At 42.0% G+C, this 24,349-nt stretch overlaps 1 protein-coding gene across 1 annotated transcript in view; it reads right to left on the bottom strand.

Moving 5' to 3' along the window:
* Positions 1-24,349, bottom strand: part of DCBLD1 (discoidin, CUB and LCCL domain containing 1) — a 72,285-nt gene that overhangs the window by 21,388 nt on the left and 26,548 nt on the right. The window contains exons 3-6 of the mRNA XM_065401423.1: positions 6,624-6,761; positions 4,756-4,807; positions 3,837-3,909; positions 1,611-1,744 (exon numbers count right to left, since the gene is read on the bottom strand). Coding sequence (XP_065257495.1) covers positions 1,611-1,744; positions 3,837-3,909; positions 4,756-4,807; positions 6,624-6,761 — 397 coding nt within the window. The remainder of the gene's footprint in view (positions 1-1,610; positions 1,745-3,836; positions 3,910-4,755; positions 4,808-6,623; positions 6,762-24,349) is intronic.

Raw genomic sequence — 24,349 nt, 5'->3', positions numbered from 1 at the left:
ATTATAATACAGACACATTTACGGGCTCAATGCACACAAGCAGAAGTAGCTTTTGATGAGATCAACTTCAGTTAGAGTCACTAAATGAAATAAATCTTTAATACTGAAATCCACTGTAAATGAGATTTTAAAAAAGTATAGAAAGCCTTTATTTAAAGGAGTATTTAAAACTCATAAAATACTATTGTTTAGGTGCCAAAGAGTTATCCTTTCCAGCGCTGACAGTTCTGAGGCGTTTTAGTTATCGTGCGTGTGTTCCGAGAACAGAATAGCTATTCAGTGTTTGAAATACATATTACGAAACCCTTTTAAAAACTTGAAATACAGATACAGTGTGTTTTCCTACTAATTTTGTCTTTTATCTTTCTGGCAAACACTCACTTCACTCATATTTTGAAATACGATGAAATTATTCCCCTCTCACCTCCCAATTTAGTTCTACGATCAGTGGTCAATCTAATCCTGTATCTTGATCCCAACAACAGCAAGTACCAGATACTTAAGGGATGGGTGGCATACCTCATAATGGACAGTTACGAAATAACATGCTCATGAGGGAAGTTTTTTCTAATCTTCAGTCCCCATGCAGTTAGTGGCTGACTTATGCCTGGAAGCACAGGAGTTTATAACCCTGATACATTTTGGGTGAAATCCTAGTCAACAGGAGTTTTGCCATTAACTTCAATAGATTCCAGATTTCACCTTTGTGAATATTCTTAGTACTGCTCACAAAGAAATGGTTTGACTGGGTGATCACATGATGTCAGGAGGGCTTGGGAAAAAAAAACTAGGGGGAGCGGGAAACTATGGGTGAAGAAAAAATATTCTCCCAGGCACTCAGCCTGCTAGAATGCTTGGGAGAGAGGGCTTCCCTCCCCACCAATAAACACCTCACCCATATTCCTGATATTTTAAAATTAAAAATATTAATAATCTTCCTGAGTGACACAGACAATTGCTGGAAGTGCTCACTGCACAGTTAGATATTTTAAGAGGTTTTATTTTTGCCTCAGGTGTAATACCACTTAGGGGCAGCAGATAAATGGTAGCTCTAGTAATCTTAAACAGTGCTACAAAAAGCTTGTGAATGTATTTAAAGTTTTCATTAAACTCTCCCACTTCTCAGCACTGCTATTTATTCCTTCAAGCATATTATTTTAATGTTTTTGAGGTTTTTCCATTAGTTCATCATTGCTTTTTTAACATAGTGACTATTTAAAAAGGTATGATTTTGTCTGCAGAACACCAAAAACCTTGTGTATTTGCGAACCAGGTGATTTGATAAATATGTGAAAAGAGAGAAAGAGCAGCACAATCTAAAATTTCTAGTCATTAATGCACCAACGACTTGAGACACTATGTCTCTGTGTCCCAAAACTAATGCCATTTTAATTAAGTGTCAGCAAACCAAATGACATTGTGTATTACATTAATCTTCCAAAGGTCAACTATTAAGTGAGAAACACTTAAACACTTCCAATTTTTCTCTCTTCTGAAAGAGGAAGAGTTGGCAGTGTCCCATCTGTTCCCTCTCTGATGTGGTGGGTTAATTATGCCTCCAGGGTTGCTTTCAAACACAGAATAAAAAGACAAACTACTGTGACACTTACTCCTGTGAAAGGATGCCATTGGCCAGGATGCCTTTGTATCGACTTACTCCTTTCTGCTGAATCACATTGATCTGGCCACCCAGCTCATCTGCAACAACACCTGCGTGTATGGCTGATTTGCACAATAAGGAGGTCTGGAATGCAGAAACCAGAACTCAAACAAAAGGTTAAATTTGGCAAGTTACTAAAACTTTCAAGCTCAACCCACCATTACCTCTCTCATAAGAAATCACAGATCTTCAAAATCATAAAATCCTCTGAAGACTTAAGGTGAATATAAAGAAGGAAAGTACAGTATTTTTTTTTTCTACACGTTATGTTTAAAACTCTTCCCAAAAAACAAATGCTTAATAAACAAACAAACACACACACACACCCTGATTTGCTTGTAGGGAAAGTGCTCCAGAATCACCACCTAACACAACCCTCCCACATGCCTCCCCCCAGCAAAAGTCATTTAAAAAGGTACGATCACTGCTATTTGCTGGATAAAATTAATGTAAAACTACTTCATGGATTCGCTTATTCTGCTGAAACCAGACACACCTATTACTTTGTGCAGGGTGAAGAACTGAGGCCTTGTCTACATGTTTGGCAAAAATTTCCCATTGCGGATAATAGTTCAGTTTCACCATTTTTAGCAACATTAGAAGCTCTACTGTAGACTGGCTGCCACTAGCATTTTAAGGTCCACATCAACTATGTCCACTTTAAGCAGAGTTAGATGGCACTGGACTTAAAATGCCAGCAGCTGGCCTACACTACAGCTTTCAATGTTTCTACCACCATTAAAACTGAGAAACTGTTAGCAGCGATGGGAAAATTCTGCAAACTTTCCTTAGTGTAGACAAGGCCTGAGTGAGGCCCTGCCGTTTGTTGCTTTTCACTTCTAATCATCAGGTGTGGTAAGCAGAGCGCCCTTTGATACAAGTTGTGTGTAGAATTTCCTTGTTATTTCAGCCAATTTCCCTATAATTCTCCAAGACAGAGGGGCTGAACAATCAGTAAGCTGTTTGAGGACATGCACTGGCATTTAAAACTCAATTATTACTCCATTTGTGATGAAGAAAAGTGGAACTTTATGTAGATAAACGTAGAGATGCTAGAAAGAGGTCATAGGAATCTAGGGATTCTATTCTAGAACTGTGGGGCAGCCGGTGGTCAAAGCAGGGTGTGGTATAATACAGGCATAAGCGAACCACTCAGGCCACTTTCTTCTTTAAACAAAGAACTGCTAATATAAGGCCTGATCGCAATCCATTGAAGTCAATAAGGTGCCACAAATTCAATAATTTAAGACACTGATAATTCTCAATGGGACAAGTTTAGGAAACATGAGATATCCCAGGAAATCACTCTGAAATGAAGTAGAATTGGTGTCAAAATCCAATTCTAACTAAACTGATTTTTTCCCTAGGAGGACGGACTTAAAAACATGGAAAGATCTGTGATAAGCAGGTAAAGCTCTGTTCAGGGAGTAATTGAGATCTGGAATTGGGGTGCACTGGATTCTCAAAAGAGAGAGAGGGAATCCTGAGATTGTAGGAATAGTTTAACATGTCAACCAGTACCACTTAGCGGACAAAGAAGGAGAGAGGGAGAACAAAAACCACAGTAGCTAGAAGCCAAAAGTATCTTTCCAGTGCATGGTTGTCTGAGTGACTTACATGTTTCTTGCTCATAAATGGGTGGTTGGCTTGTTTGGTAAAATGTAAGTAGTAAAGGTGCCAGTGAATGGGATTACTAACAGAGCTAAAAATGAATGACATTTTTGCTTGTTGTGCTAAATAACCATGAATTTTCTAGGGTTGACAACTTTGTAATATTTAAAAACTGGACACTCGAGCAGGAGTGACTCTTTCCCCAAAGCCCCGCCCCCTCCCCCAAGGCCCTCCCATCATTTGCTCCTCTTCCTGCCTTCCCCTGTCACTCGCTGCTTTTCCCCTCTCCTCCCCACTCCCTACGTCAGGAGGGACTCACCTGCGGAGCTGGGCTAGGAGCTGGCCCCGGCCGAGTAGGGTCTGACGTGTGTGATTACCTGGTACCTTCCCGCCTCCCCCATCCGCAATAACGGGACTTTGGGTGTCTGGACAGTGTCCGATCAGATCTACTGACAAGTCCCCTTTTTGACCAGACTTTTCGGTTGAAAACCAGAGATCTGGCAACCCTAGCAACTGCCTTTGTATTCCATCTTTCTAAAGCCCACGCTTTACTCTTCATACTTACATCTCTGTATCCTTCCACTATATTCCCAGAAATATCACCTGCTATGTCTCTGCAACCAGCAGGACAGTATCTGCTGCAGTAAAAGAATAGAAGTGTATTTAAAACATGGATTGTAATGCCTGCCACACACACACACACACACACAAAATGCCAACAAACCAAGAAATATTTTTAGAAATGTGTTCTAGCTGAGCATAAATTAGCATGTTTTTAAAAGGCAAATTTGTTCTCAGACTCAAGTTCATTAGCTTACTGCATATAGTAGGACACACAGAGAGCCAAAATAGTAATCATTTAAGTGCATTTTTTTCTCGTTAGTTCTGCTTGTTCTGGAAATATTATTACACAAGGTAACACACTTTCCAAGCAACTCAGATAAGAAAAATATGCCCAATATTGTTCGTGAGCACAGTAAAAATTGGTTTGTGTTCCATTACGATTTCAAAACCTATTGCCAGGATCACTGACTCAAGAAACTAACCTAGAAACAATTTTAACATACCTTGGGTATGATCCTGGAAGTTACATATTGCCCTCAACTCCCAGTGGCATCAATGGAAGTTCAGAGCTTTTAGTACCTCCAAAGGTCAAGCTCTGTATTTTTAGTTTACCCTGGCACTGCCCACTTATGCCACAAATCAAGAAAGTTTGAGCACTGTAGCAGCATCCCCTTGTCTGTCCTGGAAACTGAAGTCTCGGGGAGATGACTCTTCTGCTACTCACAAATAAGCCACAGATAATTACAGTATTATACCGAAAAGGAACTAACTTCTCAAGAAAACACATTCCTGTGGCAAACGCTCGGCTTTTCAGCACATTACAAGCAGCAAAGAAGATACTTTATCCAGATACAACAATGAATAGGTCAAACAAGACACAGCGAGACAACTGCAGAGCATAGCATTGCACTCATATTTACCTGTATTCGTTCTTCACGTGATGGTTTGCTCTCTCCAAACATGTGATTAGATCTGTTAAAAATATTACAACTAGTCATTCCTGACTGCAGAGTATAAAAGTGTAGAGAAAACTGGCTAAACATGAAATTATATTTTAAAAAGTCTCCAGATATTATTTATACATTTACATCTTGATAGTTGACATTTTTATTAGCGGGAATGAAACAGCTATATCCTCCCACCTTCCCTTTCCCTCTTGCCCCTGATCTCACACATAAATCAGATTGTCTGTTACCATTAAAAGTAAACTGCACAGTGAGACTATCACATCATCAGGTGTTGGTGTTAAATGTTAGTCTTCAACAACCTGATACATCATCACCATGTGATAAATATCTGAGCCTGAAGCCTCTTTTAATAGGACTTTAATGAGAATACGCTCATTTCTGCTCAGATGAGCCCTATCCCGCAAACAGTCCATGTAGGACTTCAATGGCTGCTCTGTGTGCATGCATTACTACTCTATAACTGTCCCTTGTGTTACTCCTGAGGGCATTCTGTGCCAAAAATTCAAAAATTCTGCAGATTTTATTTGTCAAATAAATGTGGAGGCTCCAGCATGGCATTGGGGAGCACAGGCCACTGGCTACATGGAGGTGGGAGATCACTGGGCAGCTCTCCCCTGGGTTATGGACTCAGCGGTGAGGCTGCACCGAACCCTGACACAGTGCAAGGACCGGGCCTGCCCAGAAACACCCCAGGGCCCTGCCCCCTGTACCAGCTGTGGGTGGGCAGGCTCAGCAAAGCAGGATCCAAGTGTGGAGCCACTTAGCGTGGGGGGATCCAGGTGTGGGTTGAGAGGGTTCTGTGTCAGGCAATCGGGATGCAGGTGACTCAGTGGTGATCGGTGTGTGTATGGGGGGCGGGGAGGATCTGGATGCACAGGAGCCTGTTTTGGGGGGGGAAAGCGGGGGTTCTGAGTGCAACAGTAATGGGACTCTGCAGGGGGTCCAGGTGAAGGTGGGTGGGGCTCAGCAGGAAGGGGTCTGGGTGTAGGGAGGATAGAGCTCAGCAAGGGGGTCTGGGTGTGGAGAGCTCGGGGTGGTGGTGGTGTCCAGATGCTTGGGGAGTGGGGCGGGGATCCAGGCGCAGCTGGTTGGGGCTCGGTAGGGTGGGGATCCGGGTGGCTCGTTGGGGTGTTCCAGATGCAGGGGGAGTGGGGTTCGCCAGGGAGGGTCTGTGTGTGAGGGGGTCTGGATGCACAGGGGTTGGGCGGATCGGGGGGCGCAGCTCTCTGTACAGTGATCCCTCCGCCAGCAGCTGAGGAGCAATGGGTGCAGGAAGGGGAGCGGGGGGAGTTTGCAGAGCTTCCTATAGTTGGGGAAGAAATCTGGGGGTGGGTCTGACACGGGCCCAGATGCTGTGCAGGGGGAAGAGGAAGTCCCATCCTGCTCAGCCCAGCCAGGACTAGCAGCTGAATAGGAGCCACCAGCCGGGTCTTCCCCAGTCCCGCTCCCTGCCCCACAGTGATTTCTCTCTGCCGGCTGCTGGGTACCCAAAACTGCTGGGGAGGGTCGCATTACCACTCTTGTAGCTTCCCGTTGCTTTCCCATTAGAAAGTCAAAGTGGGGAAGCAAAGAAATCTGCGGGGGACACAAATTCTGCACATGCGCAGTGGCACAGAATTCCCCCAGGAGTACTTGTGTACACTGTATTAAAAAGATATATATATATATATCAAAATTATGGTTAAAGTAGCTAAGTTCCCTGGTAATACTGGGCACCCAGAGATTGGGCTTTATGAATATTAGCAGCATGTTCATCTGTACCCTCAAGTTTTCTCTCTTTAATTCATACAGACATTTGCTTTTTGGACTCATTACTATACCTGGATGATCACTACTGGCATAGGATAACAGAAAGCCCCGTCCGGATACATGGGACCCACTCTCAAAGCGAATAGTTGCTTCATTAGTATCCAAGATAATTTCTTTAGGACCAGGCATCATATTGCCACAATATGGTCCTAAATGCAGAAAAAATAATAAGATTTCAAAAGCTTTAGATGACATAAATAAAATAGGGAATAGGTAGTCTTGTGATAACTAAGGAATTTCACAATAAACTCCTCCTCTTGAAGTATGATTACAAATGTTTACTTCAGATGTTTGGATTGAGACCTTTGTGGGTCTGAAACCTGAAGTTACTGTAACACAAAATGGCAAGAATCCAATCCTGTAAGTACAGTGAAAACTCTGGCATTTAAATTTCTCATAGTTTTTTAGCCTCAAATGGATAATTGATGCTCTTTGGCCTTTGAAGTATAAGATTTTTAAACAGCAGTAACCCCATTAAGGAAAGAGTGGAATATTTAAAGGCAATCCAAGGCATCTATGCAGAGTCTACAAGATAACCTATCTAGATACATAGGTCAGGAAACTTTAGCTATGACTGCAACTTAAAAACAAAAAGCATGCATGTTCTTAAAAGAAAACATGTAGCATGAGTAGAACAGTGAAACACGCCAGCACCACTTACAGTATCAAATATTCAAAAACAATTTATTTTTATACCAATCACTGAATCTTTTTCTCTCTCAGTCTTAAAAACATCCTGAAACAAGAAAGCCTTGAAGGGATTTTTAAGTAGACAATGCAAGTTTATTTTACAATCTTTAAATAAAAAGGGTAGCCTTCATGCTCCCATTGAAGTAGATAGGAGTTTTATTGCTGATAGCTACAATATCCCAGGATACTGTCTGGCACAGTATTTCCCTGTGACAGAGAGGTCAACCTGGAATTATTGGCACCTATTCTATTTTCTTCAGGACCCTCCTCCTTTCCCATAGAGAAAATGTCTTTGACTTGGACACTGCTCCCTGCTCTTTCCTACTGAAAATAAGTAGGAAGAGTACCAAGAAGTAACTCAGTCTCTGGCCTCCCCTCAACCACAGATGGCCCCATAAACTAGGAGATAGTTTATACCCATTAATCTTCATTTATGAGGATGTGTAATACTTACTCTCCAGTAAGATGTTGTATGTAAGTTCACAAAGAGACTTCTATTAAAAAACATTTGCCCTATAGAGACTATATATTTTTCAAGTCAGCATCTCTCTGCTGGGGGAAATTAGGGTCTGTGTGTCCCTGCCGAAACCCTAAGGAGTCTCTCAACCACGACTATAACCCATCTGCCTCTCCCTGCCAAGACCATGCCCTTGAAAACAGCATAGTGGTCATTAGCATGTGGTAGAGGAGGACTGGACAGAATTTCCTTTAAAAAACACCAAACCCTACCCATTAACCATCCAGAAGGGAGTCGCTGCTGAACGAAGCAAGGAAATTAAGATTGGTCCCTTTTGGTTATGTAACCGAGAGAACTGCATCAAGTTCAGGGAAAGGGAAGCTGGTAGAAGAAAAGGGTCTAGTATATAAACCAGGACTTTGGAGCCTACACAGCTGATTTGGGACATGTGGAAGACGCAATGCTAATCTCCGCTTTTTGTTTTGTTAGTAAACTAAATTTCTAGTGCTGTTCCTTTGTGACAATGGCCTTGAGAACATAAAACAATCATGAGGGATGAAAGTTTGTTACAGATTTTTCCTAAAGATCAGGGTTATTCAACCCTATGTGCCTGCAATGGTGGAGGCCATGACCTTTGGGATCCATGAAATCACAGCCACAGAACAAATTCAGTGGGCTACACTTTGCCTGCAGTTCCCCCAAAGATCCCACTCCACAACATTCTCAGGCCAGCCTTGTGCACAGTGGCACGATCAGAAATCAGTTATATACAGGACAGGGAGGAAAAAAATAGTTTAAGCTCCCTAAGAAAGACTAAGGCTGGCTCTAGGCTTATAACATATAAGGCAAAATCAGGTATGCACAGCAGTAAAAGAAAAGGAAGCAGCAGTTAGGATTAGAACTGGGCAGAAAATTTCCAGGGTTTGGTGAAAAATGCCAATTTGTAAAACCCAACGTGTTTCATGGAAACATGGTGGGTTTGACGAACTTTTGTATCCGAAACCTGTCTGGTGGGTTGCTGGGTAGCATGGGCTTCCAGGGCCAGCGGCTTCAAGGCAGCCCTGAATCGGACCTAAACCAAATGTTCAAGTGTCAGAATTCTCGTCAAACCAGAAATTCCAGATTTTAGCCAGCTCTAGTTAGAACATTTCCTTTGTGAATGCATGTGCTAAAAATGGCCTATGACTTAGTTAGAGAAGACAAGAATTTCTATAAAATGGTTAAGTTTCCTTTCCCAATTAATTTGTTTATCAAAAAAAGACAGCATCTGCCATGGTGTCATAATCAAACTAAAATAGAAAATAGACCTGTGTGTTTCATAAGTGTGATGAGTAGTTTTTCAAAATCTGTCAATTTTACGCTAGGTTTGTCTTTCTAAGGGAGAGACTTGAAAAATGTCTCTGGTGCAGTTATTGGTAATGCAGAACTTTAAAACCTTTTGTATGCTGTTGCATCTCTTCAGAATGATCTGAATGTACAGACTCAATCTCATAGTACCAATATGCTCCCATGTCCACAAGCTTCCCAGAGATTCATTAGGGTTGAATTTTGGTGTTAACAACTATGGGCATTAGAGGTGATGGGAAAGGGCTTAATTTTTCATGTTATCCCATGCCTCTATTGTTGCTCTCAATAAAGTGGGTATATATACATTTTTTGGCCTATAGGTTCTTTTTTTATATAGGCAATTATGAGGATTTTGACTGTATGACAATGTAACTGTTCTATTTCTATCCAATATTTATTATGGTTGGGAATTATCCAGTACAGCACATTACTGATTTGGCTTCCCTGATGATGTTGTTTATTGCATGATAGCACTAGACCCTTTTGCCAAGGTCTTCGTAGGGTGGCCTGCTTGACTCGGTTTCTTGTGTCCCCAAATGAATTGGATGATTGCCAATCCACAGTCTTCAAAAGTTTCCCCAGGATGATGATCAGTAATGTTGGGAAGAGAAACTGATTCAAGGCAAGATATTAATTTTGACTGATATAATTTTGCCTAGCTATGAGATTTTTCATTTTGACAAGTTTTCCTAATCTGTTCTAAATTTTCTTAAATACATACTATAAAATTCTGCTTTTAAAAAAAAAAAGTGTGTACTCTGAGGTATTTTAATAAGGTGGTCAGGTCACCCATTTATATTTTTGCAAGTCAGGGCCCACATCAACGTCCAGAAGTTCAGACTTATTGTACTTTATTTTAAAACCTGAAACTTTACCAAATTTCAGTATTTCTTTTTGCAGTTCCGGTAGTGTGCCGGGAAGGTTTTTTCACATGCAATTGCATATAAAATACGAGTTTGTTTTCTACTTTTATTTCTTTTATATTATTATTTCTGACCATCTGTGAAGGTTCCATTACCATGGCAAAGAGAAGAGGCAATCTTTCTGACAGGTGTCCATCAACTCTTATTGCAGCCTTCTGATCTGAGAATACAACAGATATCCAATTTTAAAATTTGGGCCATAAACCTTTTAAGGACTGCCAATTCTCTCAAAAGCTTTATCAGCATCTAATGATAAAAACGTGTGAGGTTCTTTGGCTGATTCGGCTAAAAAAAAAAAATTAGGTCAAAAACTCTTGTGAATGTTGTTTGCTAACTGCCTGTTTAACACAAATGCTGTCTGATCTCAGTTAATGTATACAGGCAGTTTTTTTTCCAAGTCTATTCACTTGGCAACTTAATTTAACAAAGAGATGGGTGTATATGCCATTCAACTAGATAGGTCTTTACCTGGTTTCGGTATTACTACAATATGTGCTCCTCTCCAGGTAGCAGAGATCTTTTTTCTTTCAATATATCTCATTAAAGACATCTGACTGGTTATACCAGTTGTGCTCTGAAAAATTTGCAAAATTCTGGGGGAAACCTATCATGGCCTGGAGATTTACCATAATAACTTCTATAATTTCTTCAGGTTCAGTGTCCTCCTCCAGGAGCTTGCATGCCCTACAATTAATATCCCTTGTACTTCTCCTTTGGTCAGAGCTAATCAAAGAAATGGAGGTGTGACAGATTACAATTCTTCACACTGCATTATTAAAGCAAAGAGCAATAAAGCACAATGTAACTCTGTTGTGATCTGAAATAGTTAGAGGGTATTTAATAAAATAAAGGCAGAGATCTTTTTGTTCATAACAATCTTGCTAAGATTGAAACTTTGGAAAGATACTGAAGCCAAGCTGTTAATGCTTTTCTTTGAATCAAGACTATTTAGAAACTGCTCAATTTGATGTTCAATGAAAGCTTGTCCAGACAATTTACTAGATTACCTGAAATACCGGAAACAATACTACATTTATGAGTTTCCTGTGATGGGAAAAAGTACCTGTCACACCTATTGTTACACAAGACATTTAATAATGATGATAATAAAACTAGTGGGATGAGTCCTCTTGAGACGTAATGACAGGTATGAGAATCTTTGAAATAGGTTTAAAGAAACCCAGTTCTAACAAATACAGGGACTAGTCATCACAGGTTCCCATATATAAAAAAAAAATACTCACTTATAAAATTTGTCTAATACTACCTAGTAGCAGAATGTGCGGAGGATAAAGCATTTTCCAATAGGTTTTCTGCAGTCAGTTTTGCAGCCAGTCTGGTGACTGGCTATAAAATATGCAAGAACAAGTTACCTGGATTAACTACCCAAATCACTGCTAGCCACTCAGCAGATTTAACAGCCACTCATGAAGGACCAAATCTGACTCCTATTGACTTCAATGGGAAAAGTATCTATCCTTCAATCACCCTCCTTTCTCAAGAAGGCTTGAAGGTTATTTCACAAAATAAATAAAAATACCCCCAAGCAATCTAGGGGGAAGGGAGGAGAAGCAGGGAGGAATGGAAGATTGAGTTGGGGGGGGCAAGAGCTGGAAGCCGACAGACAAAAGAATTGAAATATGGCCACTAAAGTTATTTTCTATCAATCTTAAAAAAAAAAAAAAAAAAAAAGGATTGTTACAATCTGGGCAAACAAGTCAGCGTGACAATTATTTTAGTCTTCCCTGGACCAGTGGTCCACATAGTTAATTTTGTTTTTACATCAGCAGCTAACTACTAGAAACATCAGTAGCTATTATTTAAAAGGTCATTTTTCTTTTACGAGGCTCTGATCCTGCAGTAAGCTTCATGCAGGCAATGCCTGTCGAGAGCCCCACTGAATTAAGGGTCTGCTCTCAGAGTGTTCATTGCAAGAGCAGGGCCTTATTCTTAATTTCTTGATGTTTTAGTCCATCTCGCTCTGTGATTAAATGTGCCTTCGGCTTTAAAGCTGTGCCTCTGAGAAAAGGATAGGTCTTGCTTCTCTGGTAGGTAGCATGTGCATGACTATGTTAATATTTAAATGACTGGCTGACAAAGGTGAGCAGTTTTAGTGAAACTGAAGTCAGACTAGCTTTGTCATCTGATGATTAATAAAATAATTTTAAACCATTCTAGCGCCCACATGCACAGTTGTCAGAGATTTTTGCCTTAGTGGTATCCATAGGGTCGGCTGTGGCGCCCCCTTGAGTGCTGTGTTCATGCGCTGGTAGATTAGGTGCCGCCGACCCTACGTCCTCTCAGTTCCTTCTTGCCAACAACTCTTGACAGAGGGGCAGGAGGGCGGGTAATGTAATGGACATGAGCAACACATCTTGAAGAACAACAGTTATGAAAAGGTAGGTAACCGGTTTTTCTTCTCTGAGTGCTTGCACATGTCAATTCCAGTCTAGGTGACTCACAAGCAGTATCCTCGGAGGTGGGCTCAGAGTTCACAGTCTAGCGGCTTGCAGCACTGCTCTACCGAACCCAACATCGTCCCGGGCCTGCTGGGTAAGTGCATAATGGGACATTAACGTGTGAATGGACGACCAGATGGCCGCCCTACAGATGTCCTGGATAGGCACGTGGGCTAGGAAAGCTGCTGAAGAGGCTTGCACCCTGGTTGAGTGGGCGGTGACAATCGCCGGATGGGGCACCTTTGCCTGATCGTAGCAGCAGCAAATGCAGGCAGTGATCCAAGAAGAAATCCTCTGAGCGGACACTGGATGACCTTTCATCCTGTTGGCCACCGCAACGAACAATTGCGTCGACTTGCAGAATGGCTTGGTCCTTTCAGTGTAGAAGGCTAGTGCCCATCTGACGTCTAGGGAATGCAACCTACGCTCCTCCTCCTCTGACTTATGTGGCTTTGGGGGGGGGGGGGAGAAAGACAGGTAAATAAATATCCTGGCCTGTATGAAACTGTGAGACTACTTTGGGCAGGAAAGCTGGGTGTGGCCACAGCTGGACCATGTCTTTGTAAAAGACCATATAGGGCGGTTCCAAGGTAGTGCCCTAATCTCAGAGATGCGACAGGAGGATGTTATTGCAACCAGAAACATGACCTTCCAGGAAAGAAGGAGAGAACAGGGAGCCAGAGGTTCGAAGGGGGGTACCGTGAGCAGCGACTGCACAAGATTCAGGTACCATGGAGGAACGGGGTCCCTGACGTGCAGGTAGAGACACTCAAGGCCCTTGAGGAGCCTGGCAGTCATGTCCTAGGCAAAAACTGTCATACCCTCAAGCGGCAGATAAAAGGCTGAGATAGAAGAAAGGGACCTGCAGGGTGTAGCCAAAAGATATTATGTCGGGCACCCAACGGTCTGAGGTCAGTTGCGACCAGGACGACTGGGGGTGCAGGCGGTTGAGAAAAGAGCAGGGGGGTGGATCCTGGGAAGTGACTGGGGCACCATCCTCGGGCGCATCCTCAAAATGCCCACTTCTGGCTTCCTTGGCATCTGGAAGAACCAGGCTGGACACAGGAACGGGAAGATGAAGGGTGAAACCATTTTAAATCCTTTGTCTCTGCCCTTCTTCCTGTAGGAGCTGGACCGAGGGACACCCCATGACCTCGACGGAGGTGGGGGGGGGACGGAATGGCTTTCTAGCCTGCTGAGGGATGTGTAGGCCCGGGAGTCTTTAAGGCTGTGGAGCCGTGCATCGGTCAGCTCTGAAAAGAGCCCTGCTCCCACAAACAGGAGGTCCTGGAGGGTAGTTTGCATCTCCTGGGACAGCCTGGAGGACTGTAACCAAGAGCTGCGCCTCATGACCATCGCAGAGGCGACTACCCTGGCCGCCGAGTCCGTAGTGTCCCAGGCTATCTAGAGGGCATCTCTCGCCACCGCTTTGCCCTCTTCCACCAAGATGGCGAAAGAGGTCGTTGGACTCCTCTGCTAGCTCTCTGACCTCCAAGTTCAGGTTGGCAGCCACCCTTTAGAACAGGACTGGATGGTCCTTGAAGTCGTCGGGAGGGGCTGCTCATTTGCGAGAGGCCTGTCACCACTTCATCTGGAGACGACGAAGACGACTGCACCGCAGGGGGAGGGGCTGGTTCCCCATGCTCATCTGGGGACAGCTCCTTGGGCATCAGGGCCCGCTGTGTCGCCCCGCATCAGATTTGGCACCGTGCTCCAACTCTGGTGTCGGCTGTGCCGGGGCAGTTTGTCCGATGCGGCCTGGGAGGAACAGTGGGAGTATGGGACCGGCATAACAGATACACCTCACGGGTTCCAGCACTGCCACTGAGCGGGCCACTGCCCCTACCTCCACACCACCACCACAGGAGCTGCGCCGGTCTCGCGGCCCGGTGGAGATTCACCTTTTATGGGTGAGGGGCTGAAATGTTCTTCGAACTCAGATCATTGCCCTTCCAGTGACCAGGGCAGAGCCGTAGATGACTGAGACTGACCCTCGTCAGCAACCGGTTAGGAGAGGGCAAGGATCAGTGCCTGCCCGAAGAGCGGTACTGGGGAGCCGGAGACTGGTGCCGCAACAGGGAACGATCCTGCACCGGGGGGGGGGGGGGGGGGAGAATCGATACCTGGGAGACTGTCTAGGCGATGGTGATCTGCACCGCGGCGATCTCTGGTAGGAGGCCCGATGGTACGGGGATCGGTGTCGTGACTCAGGTGTCCTGTGCCTCGTAGGTGGAGACCTTGGCATCAGGGACCTGGGTCTTCTGACCGGGAATTGAGGCTGTAGTGCCAGTGTCTTAGGCCGTGGTGATGGGGATTAACACCTGCGGTCCGGAGACCAGGGATGCTCCACTGCTTTAGAGGGTAGTCCCATAACCGGCTTGCCCATAGATGCTGGGGCCTTAGCTGGGTCCATCACCTGGCTTGGCATCTGCGTTGCCAGCCAGCCTACTTGCTCTTTGGCCACCGGGCCTGCTTTGGGCACAGATGGCCCTACAAGGAGCTGGGACCCCTGCCACTCCCAGGAGTCCAAAGTGGGTCCCTGGCTGTGCTAAGGGGTCCGACCGCAGCAGTACCTCCAAGTAGCTCCAGGGCGGGCATGTGGCCTAAGCCCCCTTTTTCTGTGGTGACGGTGGCCCCATCGACTTTGACTGCAGGACGAAGTGCAGCCTCCATACTCAAGCGAATATCCCGCTCCTTTTGAGTTCGAGGTCGAAAGTTTTTGCAGATCCTGCACTTGTCCTTTCTGTGGGACTCCCTCAAACACTTTGAACAGCTCTCATGAGGGTTGCTAGGCTGGCTGCACAATGAGCATGGCTTAAAGCCCGGTGAACAGGACATGCCCCGCTCTGAGGCAAAGTCCCAGCCGGGACTCTAACTACTAAACTACTCGGACACTTAACTTAATGGTCTAACTAAGTACCTAACAACTAAAAACAAAGGAGACAGAACAATGCACTGTAAGAACCACTAACGCTCTTGCAATGCAAGACAAGGTGCTCTGACCAACCTTCAAGGGAGGTAAGAAGGAACTGAGAGGGAGTAGGGTTGGTGGTGCCTAGTATACCTAGTATACCAGTGCACTCAAGGGGACGCGATACCTACAGATACCGCTAAGGCAAAAATCTCTGACGACTGTGCATATGGGTGCGCACACACCTAGAATGGCATTGACATGAGCAAGCACTCGAAGAAGTTCCTTTACACATACTCTGAGCCCAAACTATTAGTTACAAGTGCAATACTTGGTTTGGAGGCTTCATCTGGTGAACACTGATTATTAGTAGAGCAATGGGCCTGAGGTATATATATGATACTTTTGAAATGCGTTAGGTTCCTTATACCTGCAGAGCTTACTGGGATTGTAGAGAACTACCAGTAACAACTGAGTGGGAGGGACTTGAGAGAAGTGGCATATTTACAATTAGAATGTTGGTCAGTAGTGATTTAAGAGAATGATTTATTGACCTCTTTAGCATGGGAGAATCAAGAGCCACCAGGCTACAGAAGTGCAGGATTTATTTTACAACTACATTAAGCTTCTTTTAATGTTCAGCCATTTAAAAAGTGAGATTGTAAATATCGAAGTACAATGGTTTCATACCCAGCTTTATTAAAACTCAAGAAAAGCACTGAGGATGAAGAGTATTAAAATGTCCATTTTTTAAATGGAGTTGAAAGGCAGGGTTTAGTAGTTCACCATAAGCAATTTTCAGTTTATATATACTTTTCAAGAATTATTAAAACCAAAATGATCTACATTAGTCTATAAAATCTGTCACGTGCTACAAATTTAAATATTACTTATATTTAGTTTTTTTGTTGTTTAACTCCTAGAGTCACAGACTTATTAAAGGGGAAACAGAAAAAAAAAAAAATCTATCAGGTAATATAAATCCTCAAACCCACTCATTTATATAGAACAGTAGTTTCCTTTAGGCTATGGAACATCAATAGTTCAAAAATGAACTGGTGTATTCCCTGCTTTAGTACTTTAGTCCCAACAAAAGATAATAATTATGGAGTCTGAATCATGACTTACTTATAAGGTTAACGTATGACGGACATACATATATGGGGGCAGTTATCGTTTTTGCCATTGGGGAATTGTAGTTGTACTAAGGGGAAATTTACCTGGAAGCCTTAGATGTATTTTGTAAAATACTTTGTTTCTGACGGATTCTCTACACTATATACCCGCTCTTCCAATTTTTGTAGTATCCAGGTGTTCTACTCTGTTGATTAAAAGAAATAATTTAATAAACTTCTCTTTGGGGCTTGTCATCTTATTATTGCATACATCATGAAAACACACTAGCTTTGCTCACCAGAACCGTGGACCATATTTTGTACATTCAGACTTCCTTCATATGTTGGCATTTTTAGTGCATATCAAAGCTTGTTGGATTCTCTGTTTTAAAGGTTCAACAATTACAAAAATGACATTTTAAAATATTGGTCTTAAATTACTCCTATTAAATGTGTTTTCACTATTTACAGAATCACTGATTATTATACATGCAAAAAAAGAAATCCCTGAAGCCAACATCTTATATACTTGGAAGGAAGGAAACATCGCCTGGGGTAGAAGTACATGATGGGGAGGGATGCAAAGAAGAGACCTGGACTTAGGGCTCAGAAACAGCTGATACACTGGTACTTAGCTTTAAATCAAGTAACAAGACATTGCCCATCCTGGGCTCTTGGAGTGGGAGGTGCAGCACTTTCAAAAACACTTAAGTGACTCAGAACTGGAGAACAAGTAACCTTGAAAGTCAGGGAGACTTACAATCTTTTGGGGCCTACTTAATCTTAATATATGGGATTGGCAATACTGGATTTTTCAAAATTTCTTAAGTGATTTTGGAGCATAAGTCTCACCAACTTTCGTAGGAACAGGTGAATTACCATACTGAATCAGACCCTAAGTCCATCTAGTCCAGCATCTTTTCTCCAACAGTGGCCAGCCCCAGATATCTCAGAGGACAGTTTTAGAAGCTCACAACAGGCAGATGACTTTCAAAAGCATTTATGCTCCTAAATTACTTAGGAGCTTTAGAAAATCCAGTACTGCCAACGCCAATGACTCAAAAACAACAAGACAGGCCCTGAAAAATCATGAGACTAAAAACAACACCCCCACACATTATTATATTCTGGTTTAGTTTTATTTTCCCTTTCCACCCCTCCAAGCCTTTAAAGCAACATATTTTCAAGCTTTCTTCCTAACCATTAGAGCTAGATACTGCCATTAAAAAAAAAAAAAAAAGTAAACTGAAATTCTCATATTCACATGACTCTAGGAGCCCAGGCATTAAGAAAAAAAGGAAAAAAAAAAAAAAAAAAAAAACCAATTATGAGCCTCATGATATAATAAAAAAAAAAAAAAAAAATTAAGAGTTGGGAACACTCTCTCACCCTACTCAATTAAGAAAAATCTCAGCAATAATTACAAAACCAATAAGTTCTTTGGAGGCAGCAACTGCCCTTTTGTTAGAATTGTACACAGATTAGGCCCTTTAGTTTTACCACAAAATAAATAATATTAACATGACCACCTATGTATGATAGAGTCTCCAATTACTATTTCTCAAATACAGTAGAATTCCATACACTTTTTGCTCAAATTTCCATTAAAAAATAAATACTTATTTTAGGGCAGAAACCAAGCATGGAAAATTTCAGCCTGAAATGTGAAAGTTTCAAAATGTTAAATATGAGTTTAGAATGAAAACCCAAAGAAAAGCTTAAGCTACAGACTACAGAAGTGCTGCTATTTCTGCTATAATAGTCTATCAACAGAATGCCTTGTTTTTATCCATAAAAATGAAGAGAAAAAAAGTCAAAAGAACTGACTTATTTTGGAATCTATTTTAACGGTCTAAAGCAAGACCCTTTATTGGCAAAAACCATCACCTTTTATCTGTATATTATATAGAAAGTTGGTGCTGTACCTGCAATACCTTGTACCATTTGAAAACAAGGATATTTTGAGCCATATTACCTACATTAATGGAAACGTTCTGATTCAAACATAGGGGAAAAAAGGGGGGGGGCTTTGCACTTACTCTAAAGGTTTGTCTACATACAAGTTGCCCCAGTTTAAGTAAAGGTGTGATTTTATACCAATTTAACTAGGTGCAAACATTTGTGTAGACACCTGTATACTTGAGTTTGCACCCATAAATTTACTGATGCAAGCCTCATGGATATAAGCCAGATTTAAATTGATTTAAGAGCGTCCACACAGAGAGTTTCACTGTTTTAACCAAACAGATATAAAATCAAACTTTTAGTTAAACTGGTGCAACTCTGTTTAGCACAGGGTTAACCCTCTTTATTCCTTTCTGAATATCTTTTAAAAGCACAAGTAGTAAGATAAGCATTCAAAAAACACAACAACCAAACACACAAACAAAAAAACCACACAAACTTAACACTTCAGGATTCAATGAGCTGTGCACACTGTAAACACCAAAAATGGTGCCTACAAAACTCACAGCATGCTTACTCAGGTACAGGGTGGATAAAAATCAATGATTTAAAAAAAAAAAAAAAAAAAAATCAGATTTATTTTTTATTTAAATTGGATTTTTTTGATAAAATGCTTTTTGAGGAAAAAACCTATCTAAAGATAGTTTTAATTAAGATACATTATAGCTCAAAAGATATCTCATCATGGAATAGGGATTATAAATTCTAATTCTAAATATGAGACAATATATTCATGTAATGTTATGAAAAGTTGTGTAAATGAGTTCCAATAGTTCATGTATTAGGGACCCAATCTTATGGGGCTCCAGGGGCTTCTGTATAGATTATTTAGGTTAATCTTTCTGTCTACCCAATGGGACTCAGTGCACAGTCTAGAAGATACCACCAGAGATGCTTAGTTTTGCCTTCTCAAACTGTGGATATGTCTCTCCAGAGAACATGCTTGTTAACAGCAAAAATATAAATATAAATATAAATATAAATAAATAAAGGTGAGAAATAATAGACCTCAACCCTATTGTCCCTCTGCAAATTTGTGTACACAGAGTCAATCCCTTACCTCTCTCTACAAGTGCAAAGTTTCAAAAAGTTCAATGAATAGAAGCTTGGTAGGGGAGGAATAGATCTGGACAAGAAGAAGTCTGGAGATAAATGAGAGAAAGGAGGGACAGGCAGTAGAAACAAAAGTGTTGCCCGAATAAAACAACATCATGAGAAGTGTTCCTTCTCCGGAGGAAGCTGCGCTGAAGAGGATGAAAGGAACATACAGGATCTTCAGGTTGGTAAACTTTTTTATTTCATACTTCTTTCTTAAGGACTGCCTGTCTTCCTTCTGGACTATTCTTGAATTCTCATGTTTGAGCAAAAAAAATATAGTTGTTACTATATGGTACTATCATTTTAGATGCAGTTGTGATCAAAAATAAATAGCTGAAATAGGCAGATCTTCCTGTTACAATTTCACATTTAAAGTAGCACTGAGTGTCAGTGAATGCAATGAGTAATACTAAATGAGCAGTATGGTAATAATAATTAAATAACTGCATTGACTTATTTTGTTTAGGAGAATCCATCCTCAACGTACAGGATTCTGAAGACTATCTAGCTTCCAGATCACCATCATTTTCTATAGTTTCAGAGTTATCTGCCCATGATAGTGTTTCAGTCACATCATGTATGTCACATAGCCACAGTATATCACCTGTAGCAAAAAGAAAAAAAAGAAAAAAAAATCTCCATCATCCAGAAACAACCATAGAAAAGTTTGTGATAAGAATCAGCAGATTACAAAAAGAGGTAATTGATGAAAAAATTGCCCTTTTTTTTAATGCAACAAACTCTCCTTTCCGTACAATTGAGAGCCCGCACTTCATTAACATGGTTCGGTCATTAACACCAGGATACAGTCCACCCAACAGAGCAGATGTCCTAGGCAAATTGATGGATAAAGTGTGTGAAAGAGAAATTGGGCAGTGTGCAAAAGGTCTAGAGCAGAGGTGGGCAAACTACGGCCTGCGGGCCACATCCGGCCTGCGGGACCTTCCTGCCCGGCCCCTGAGCTCCTGGCCCGGGAGGCTATCCCCTGGCCCCTTCCCTGCTGTTCCCCCTCCTCTGCAGCCTCAGCTCACTGCACCGTTGGCGCAATGCTCTGGGCAGCGGGGCTGCGAGCTCTTGCTGGGCAGTGCAGCTGCGGAGCCGTGGCCTGACCTGGTGCTATGTGCTGCGCGGTGGCGTGGCTGGCTCCAGCTGGGCGGCGTGGCTGCCTGTCCTGGTGCTCTAGACTGCGCAGCTGTAGCACCGCCAGCCACCAGTGCTCTAGGCAGTGTGGTAAGAGGGCAAGGAGCATGGGGGGTTGGATAGAGGGCAGGGAAGTTCGGGGTGGTGGTCAGGGGGCGGGGGTGTGGATAGGAGTTGGGGCAGTCAGAGGGCAGGGATCAGGGGGATTGAATGGGGGCAGGGGTCTCGGGGGGGGGTGGATGGGGCGGCAGGGGCAAGGTTTCCGGGGGCGGTCAGGGAGAACGGGTGGTTGGATGGGGCAGAGGTCCCGGGGAGGCAGTCAGGAATGAGAGAAGGGGTTGGATGGGATGGCAGGGGGCAGTCAGGGGCGGAGGGTCCGGGGCGGTCAGGGGACAGGGAGGGGTGAATGGGGTAGGAGTCCCGGGGGGGCCATCAGGGGGCGAGAAGCAGGGGGGCGGGGTCGAATAAGGGGCGGGGGCCAGGCCATGTCTGGCTATTTGGGGAGGCACAGCCTCCCCTAACCGGCCCTCCATACAATTTCGGAAACCCTGTGTGGCCCTCAGGCCAAAAAGTTTGCCCGCCCCTGGTCTAGAGGGTGAAATTGTTAATCTGAGTCTTGATGGGTGGAGCAATGTCCACAATGATCCTGTTGTATGTGCTTGTATGACAACAGAAGAAGGGAATGTCTTCCTTACAGAAACAATTGATACATCAGGAAATGAACACACAGCAGAATACTTACAAGAAGTAGCAGTAAAAGCTGTAACAAACTGTCAAAAAAAAATTCAAATGTCTAGGACACAGCTTGGTCACAGACAATGCTGCAAATGTATCCAAGATGAGAAGAAATTATTTAGAAGAGAGTCCCAAGCTAATAACATACGGTTGCAGTGCTCATTTGATGCACCTCCTATCCAAAGACTTCAGTGTTCCAGAAATAAAGGCTAATGCTGTTGAAATTGCAAAATACTTCCGTAACAACCACTTTGCAGCAGCTGCTCTGAAAAAAGTGGGAGGAACCAAGCTAACTCTCCCACAAAATGTGCGATGGATCTCAGTAGTGGATTGTTTTGAGCACTGTATCAAAAACTAGCCTAATCTGATGACAGTTTGTGAATAAAATCGTGGGAAAAAAAAAAAATAGATGGCACTGTCACAGCTAAAGTTCTCAACATTGGGCTTAAGAGAAATGTTGAACACATGCTAAGTACCCTAAAGCCTATTTCTATAGCCTTGAACAAAATGCAGGGAAATAGCTGTTTTATTGCTGACGCTGTTGAAAACTGGAAGGAACTGAGTGAGACCTTAAAAAAGGAAATATGCAATGACAGAGTTAAATTACAAGCATTAACAAAAAACCGAATGGGACAAGCACTATCTCCAGCTCATTTTCTTGCAATTATTCTCAATACTCGGTACCAGGGTCAATCCTTAACTGCTGAAGAAGAGGAGCTGGCTATGACATGGATATCCAGGAATCATCCCTCCATAATGCCAACTATAATAAATTTCAGAGCTAAGGGTGAACCATTCAAGTAATATGTTTGCTGATGTTTTAAAGAAAGTTACACCAGTGAACTGGTGGAAGTCACTTAAGCACTTGGATTCAGATACTGTTGAAGTGATAATCTCACTTTTAACAGCAGTAGCTTCTTCTGCCAGTGTAGCAAGAATATTTTCTTCCTTTGGACTAATTCATTCCAAATTGAGAAATCGTTTGGGACCTGAAAAAGCAGAAAAGCTTGTTTTTCTTTTCCAGAGTATGAACAAACAGGAAAATGAAGGTGAAGACAACTGAGTTAGCTGCAGAAGCCAATATTTTACGTTTCTCACGTTGACCTGGCTGACATAGTTGATTTAATTTTTGTTTAAAAAAAAAAAAATCATTTAACTATTTTAGATAAAACAATTTTAACAAAAACAAACCTGATTTTAAAAAAAAACTTTAATGTTTAACTAAATTCAAAAATTCATAAGTTTTGTTAAAATATTATGTTTGCTGTTGAAGAAAAAAATCCAGAATACATAACGTTGTTGTTTTAGTTAAATAAAACAATTTAAATGTCTGTCTGGTGATGTTTTCCTTCTAATACAGCATGGCAAGAAAATCCTCCAAATATTAATCACTAACCTGTTGAACTGGAGATATTTATCAAGTCATTGGGCGGTAAACTATCTACTTAAATTACCTTTGGTAAATGAAATAACCAAATAATCATTCATTTTCTGATATAGCTGTAAAACTAATCTGAAAAGTTTTCAAAATAAATAACTTTAAAAATGTATAGTGTACACCTTCTAAAAATGAAACCTATATCTATCTGAGTTGTGAAGAATATGTATTAAGGTTATAACAACCAACAAGAATTCACTTTTATGTAGAAATCCATGATTAAATTGAGTCTTCCCCACTAGTGATTTAAATCAAATCCACCCTGCTCAGGTATGAGTGAAAGCTGCTGACTGCGCAGCTGGTTACTGAGAATGTAAATTATATGAGCAATTATGTAATTAGAAAAAGGATGTGGGAATAGTTAAAGTTACTATATGGTAATTTATTGCATAATGCTCAACTCTTCTGTGTCCATGGACTGAAAAATCTCTGCAAAACTGAGCCTCCTGGAGTCATGTTTTTGGCGGATGCCTTTTTTTTTTTTCTTTTCTTTTCTTTATTTTTTAAGGCGGGGGGGAGGAGGGCAGAGGCACAGGAGGTTAGAACTTTATCCAGTATTTAAATCTTATTCTCCACCTCTAAAATACGTACATATTTCCCCACCTTTTCTTATTAAAATCTTTTGATTATAAGTCAAGGCTATACCAAAGAAAAATTATTCAGAAATGCAATAATCAAATAGCTAGATGTATGTTACTGGTAACCAAGTTACAGGTGATTTTGTTTTAAAGTGCATTTTAGATAAAAAGGGGGAAATTAATCAGATTAAAATTTTTAAAGAAGGGACAATATTTGAGTAAGGGAGTTTGGGGCTCCTATGTCAGGAACAGCTGGGAGCCAGACTCCATCCCCATTACAGCCTCCTTTCATCTCATGTGAGGGGAGGGCGGTGGGATGGCTGAGACATGGTTAGAGATTATGTGGAAATGATTAAGGAACAATGATGACCTGCCCTGTACAATTTGTTGCTGGGTACTCCCAGATACTTTAAGTGAATAAAATTGCAGAAATAACCTGATCAACCCTTCCCACCATCACATCATAAATATTTTCACACAGTCTCATGATCAGCATTTATGCAAGTGTTGGATATGAACATATCACTCTTGACACTTCGGGAAGACTTTCTATTTTAAAAACAATAACTCACCCATGAAGGGCGATAATTATCTTTATCTCCATTTGTGAGAAAGACCCTAATAACTCACTTGGTCTTATTGCACCAGATGAATTATAGCTCTATCACACACATGAATGAAAGGCAATCATCATTCTTTACTCTCAAGCTATCTTGTGAATCTATAACTCCAGAGATTCACACACTTCACTGAGACAAGCACCACGCTAGGGTCACCTTGAAAACCAGCAACCATTCCAAGTAGAATTTATCTAACTCTCCCCCTCCCTTCCACTCCAATGGTTTTCAACCTTTTTTCATTTGTGGACCCCTAAAAAAATT

The sequence above is a fragment of the Emys orbicularis genome, chromosome 3, assembly GCF_028017835.1.
Source record: "Emys orbicularis isolate rEmyOrb1 chromosome 3, rEmyOrb1.hap1, whole genome shotgun sequence".
Lineage (NCBI taxonomy): Eukaryota > Metazoa > Chordata > Testudines > Emydidae > Emys > Emys orbicularis.
This window is presented reverse-complemented; position numbering and strand designations above follow the sequence as displayed.